The sequence below is a fragment of the Ranitomeya variabilis genome, chromosome 2 (assembly GCF_051348905.1).
Source record: "Ranitomeya variabilis isolate aRanVar5 chromosome 2, aRanVar5.hap1, whole genome shotgun sequence".
Classification (NCBI taxonomy): Eukaryota; Metazoa; Chordata; class Amphibia; order Anura; family Dendrobatidae; genus Ranitomeya; species Ranitomeya variabilis.
Window position 1 is genome coordinate 1,103,063,704 of NC_135233.1, and position 4,344 is coordinate 1,103,068,047.

At 39.6% G+C, this 4,344-nt stretch overlaps 1 protein-coding gene across 1 annotated transcript; it reads left to right on the plus strand.

The window, feature by feature from the left end:
- The first annotated feature begins 2,618 nt into the window (after window positions 1-2,618).
- Window positions 2,619-3,557, plus strand: LOC143804091 (olfactory receptor 13C9-like). The gene has a single exon (XM_077281828.1). The coding sequence runs from the start codon at window positions 2,619-2,621 to the stop codon at window positions 3,555-3,557; it is 939 nt and encodes a 312-aa protein (XP_077137943.1).
- The last annotated feature ends 787 nt before the right edge of the window (window positions 3,558-4,344 follow it).

The window sequence follows — 4,344 nt, forward strand, 5'->3', positions numbered from 1 at the left end:
CCTGTTATCCTCATGCTGAGATCTCTTATAAATGGCACCGAGAGACGGCATCAGAAAGGTAAAGGGATTGGAGGCAGCACACGTAGTAGCTTCTCCTGAAATATAGGTATTTTTTCCATTTGTATTAAAACCCATGATGATCGCTCATTTATCGTGGAGTATTTGCAGCTTTGCTGTTCTTGTGTGAAAGCTTCGGCAGCAAAGGACGCACATCAACAAATCAAACTTATGGATTATGTTTTGTATTCCGTTATTTAGTGCCATCATATTCCATAACTCCTTACAAACGCCTTAGGGCTTATGTAATATTAAACCTTTGCGCTTTGGTGTACGAGTGCCATATACATCGACATATTATGCCCTGGAAGCACTTTATATGAAATTTCGACATTTATGGTAGCGCTGTTGTTACCCTACATAAAGTAGACCTGTCAGGCTGTGTCTTTGAGCCCTTCAATCTTCGGAGTTCAGTTTCCCATGATATTTTTTTCTACATTTCAGCAAATGAATAGTTAATAAACTTTAATTTACATCAGCCAAGTAAAATGAGCGATCTCACTGACAGTCCAATGGCTGAAGCAGGCAAGATCTGTAAGTATCACTGCTTATACCTCATGTAGATAGAACATACAGTGGGTACGGAAAGTATTCAGACTGCTTTAAATGTTTCACCCTTTGTTTCATTGCAGCCATTTGGTAAATTCAAAAAAGTTCATTTTTTTCTCATTAATGTACACTCTGCACCCCATCTTGACTGAAAAAAACAGAAATGTAGAAATTTTTGCAAATGTATTAAAAAAGAAAAACTGAAATATCACATGGTCATATGTATTCATCCCCTTTGCTCAGAAACTCACATGCTGTCTATTTCCTTGTGATCCTCCTTGAGATGGTTCTACTCCTTCACTGGAGTCCAGCTGTGTATAATTAAACTAATAGGACTTGATTTGGAAAGGCGCACACCTGTCTATATAAGACCTCACAGCTCACAGTGCATGTCAGACCAAATGAGAATCATGAGGTCAAAGGAACTGGCCAAGGAGCTCAGAGACAGAATTGTGGCAAGGCACAGATCTGGTCAAGGTTACAACATAATTTCTTCAGTACTCAAGGTTCCTAAGAACACAGTGGCCTCCATAATCCTTAAATGGGAGAAGTTTGGGACCACTAGAAGTCTTCCTAGACCTGGCTGTCCAGCCAAACTGAGCAATCATCAGAGAAGAACCTTGGTGAGAGAGGTAAAGAAGAACCCCAAGATCACTGTGGCTGAGCTCCAGAGATGCAGTAGTGAGATGGGAGAAAGTTCCACAAAGTCACCTATCACTGCAGCCCTCCACCAGCCAGGCCTTTATGGCAGAGTGGCCCGGCGGAAGCCTCTCCTCAGTGCAAGACATATGAAAGCCGCATAGAGTTTGCTACAAAACACATGAAGGACTCCCAGACTATGAGAAATAAGATTCTCTGGTCTGATGAGAGGAAGATAGACCTTTTTGGTGATAATTTTTAGCGGTATGTGTGGAGAAAATCAGGCACTGCTCATCACCTGCCCGATACAATCCCAACAGAGAAATATGATGGTGGCAGCATCATGCTATGGGGGTGTTTTTCAGCTGCAGGGACAGGACGACTGGTTGCCATTGAAGGAAACATGAATGCGGCCAAGTACAGAGATATCCTGGATGAAAACCTCTTCCAGAGTGCTCTGGACCTCAGACCTGGCCGAAGGTTCACCTTCCAACAAGACAATGACCTTAAGTACACAGCTAAAATAACAAAGGAGCAGCTTCAGAACAACTCTGTAACCATTCATGACCAAACCAGCCAGAGCCCTGACCTAAACCCAACTGAGCATCTCTGGAGAGACCTGAAAATGGCGTCCACCAATGTTCACCATCCAACCTGAGGGAACTGGAGAGGATCTGCAAGGAAGAATGGCCGAGGATCCCCAAATCCAGGGGTGAAAAACTTGTTGCATCATTCCCAAGAAAACTCATGGCTGTACTAGCTCAAAAGGGGCTTCTACCCAATACTGAGCAAAGGGGCTGAAGACTTATGACCATGGGAGATTTCAGATTTACTTTTTTAATAAATTTGACAAAATTTCAATAGGTCATCAATATCGCATCATTGGGGGTCTGGCAGTAAATTGTGTACAAAGCGTAATACCAGAACTCTGCACACTGCTAAGATCAGCTTATAGTCATATCAAGGTCATTTCCCTTTATGATTCCTAAACGAGTGATGCGAGATGATGAGATTTTAAAAAAATATATATGATTTTCCAAATTTAATTTAGAAGTGTTTTTGTTATTTGTGTTATGATGTTATATTAAGTTCATATTGTGAGAAATTGGACTTCTTAAACTGGATCTGTGTTCACATTTCACAAAACAAAATTCACTAAAGTATTTGACAGATCTGTTTGACCAGGTGAGGCTGGTGTGCTTACTTTAAATAATTATTGCATGAATAGCCTTTTTGCTAGTGAAAGGTCTTCTTTAAATAATCACTTTTATACTAAATTACAAAAAATTTGATAGCATATTTCAGTGGTCAAACACAACATTTTCTTGGCCTTCTTTTCCAGGTTTCTAAGTCTAAAAAATGTCAGCCGTAACATGGATCCTGGAAATCAAACCACATTCAGTGAATTTGTCCTGACGGGATTTTCTCAAAGCTTGCCGAAAAGAACAGTGTTATTCCTTTTGTTTTTAATCTGTTATGCGTTGACAATTTTTGGGAACGGCTTTCTGATCTTCACTGTCGCTGTCAGTCCTAGGATCCACACACCCATGTATTTTTTTCTCAGCAATTTGTCATTTTTGGATTTGTGCTACTCTTCAAATTCTCTTCCGAAAATGTTATTTGATGTATTTTCGAAAAAAAGAAGAATTTCAGTCATCGGCTGCTTGACCCAAATGTACATTGGTCTTTTCCTCGGAGGAACTGAGTGTATATTGCTGGCGGTGATGGCCTATGACCGGTACGTCGCTATATGTCTCCCCTTACGTTACACCACCATTATGAGCTGGAGGGTGTGTTGGAGCATCACCGTCATCATGTGGTCAGGAATTTTCATTATTTCAACTGCTCCCACTATGGCAAGACCTCTTGTGTTTTGCAGTAAGAACCAGATGGACCATTTTGCTTGTGAGATTCTGACACTTTTAGAATTAGCATGCGGTGACATCTCCTTTTATAAGATGGCAATAGTTATCATCAGCTTCTTTACTCTTTTATCACCACTTATTTTTATTGTCATTTCTTACATTTGTATCATTGTAGCAGTGCTGAATATTAGCTCAGAAGGAGGTAGATCTAAAGCCTTCTCCACCTCCGCTTCCCACCTCACGGTGGTAATTATGTTTTATGGGACAAGCCTGACCATGTATATGGGACATACAAAACATTTTTCTTCTAGCTTTAAATATATTTCTCTGATGTATGGTGTAGTGACTCCTGTACTAAATCCAATGATATACAGCTTGAGGAACAACGAGGTTAAACAAGCATTTCAGAACATTTTTGTCAACTATCTTAAAAAACAAAACGTTTGAGAGGGACTCAGAGGGACTAACTAAAAAAATTTAACATTTGAAAAACAGAAAAAAATAGAATAGTAGAAAAACACAAAATGTTTTACGTAAAAAAAAATGCAGCTAATGTGTAGAAATTGATAAATAAAACTATTTTTTGCACTATAATTAAAAAGGAAAAAGAGGCTCTGCAAAAGCAAAATGGCTCCAAAAAAGATTGAGCAAAATACAAATACTTCATTCCCCATTCCCTCAAAAAAAAGTTAGGCTGTATGCACATGGTACATTTTTGGTGCATTTTTGCAGCATTTTTTTTTTCCTCGGAGTTGGCCCCAAAACGCTAGGAAATCCTTATGCCAGCAAAGGCAATGAGAATCCTGAAGTGTTGTGCACATGATCAGTATTTTTCCTTTCGGGATTTGTGGTGCCTTTAAGGGTATGTGTCCACGTTCAGGATTGCATCAGGATTTGGTCAGGATTTTTCATCAGTATTTGTAAGCCAAAACCAGGAGTGGGTGATAAATGCAAAAGTGGAGCATATGTTTCTATTATACTTTTCCTCTAATTGTTCCACTCCTGGTTTTGGCTTACAAATACTGATGGAAAATCCTGACCAAATCCTGATGCAATCCTGAACGTGGACACATACCCTAAATCTGCAGCATGCCAATTCTGTCAAAATACGCAGCAAAAATGAAGCTATAGAAATGTTTGTAGATTTGCTGCATTTTTGCTCTTATATCCGGTGTGTCGTGAACAGATGACAGTGCGAGAAGCACCACTGGCTCTGATCGGTAGTAAGATTGTT

Bases quoted from the DNA above. Each gene is read 5' to 3' on its own strand.
- LOC143804091 (XM_077281828.1), top strand. From the start codon at position 2,619: ATGGATCCTGGAAATCAAACCACATTCAGTGAATTTGTCCTGACGGGA.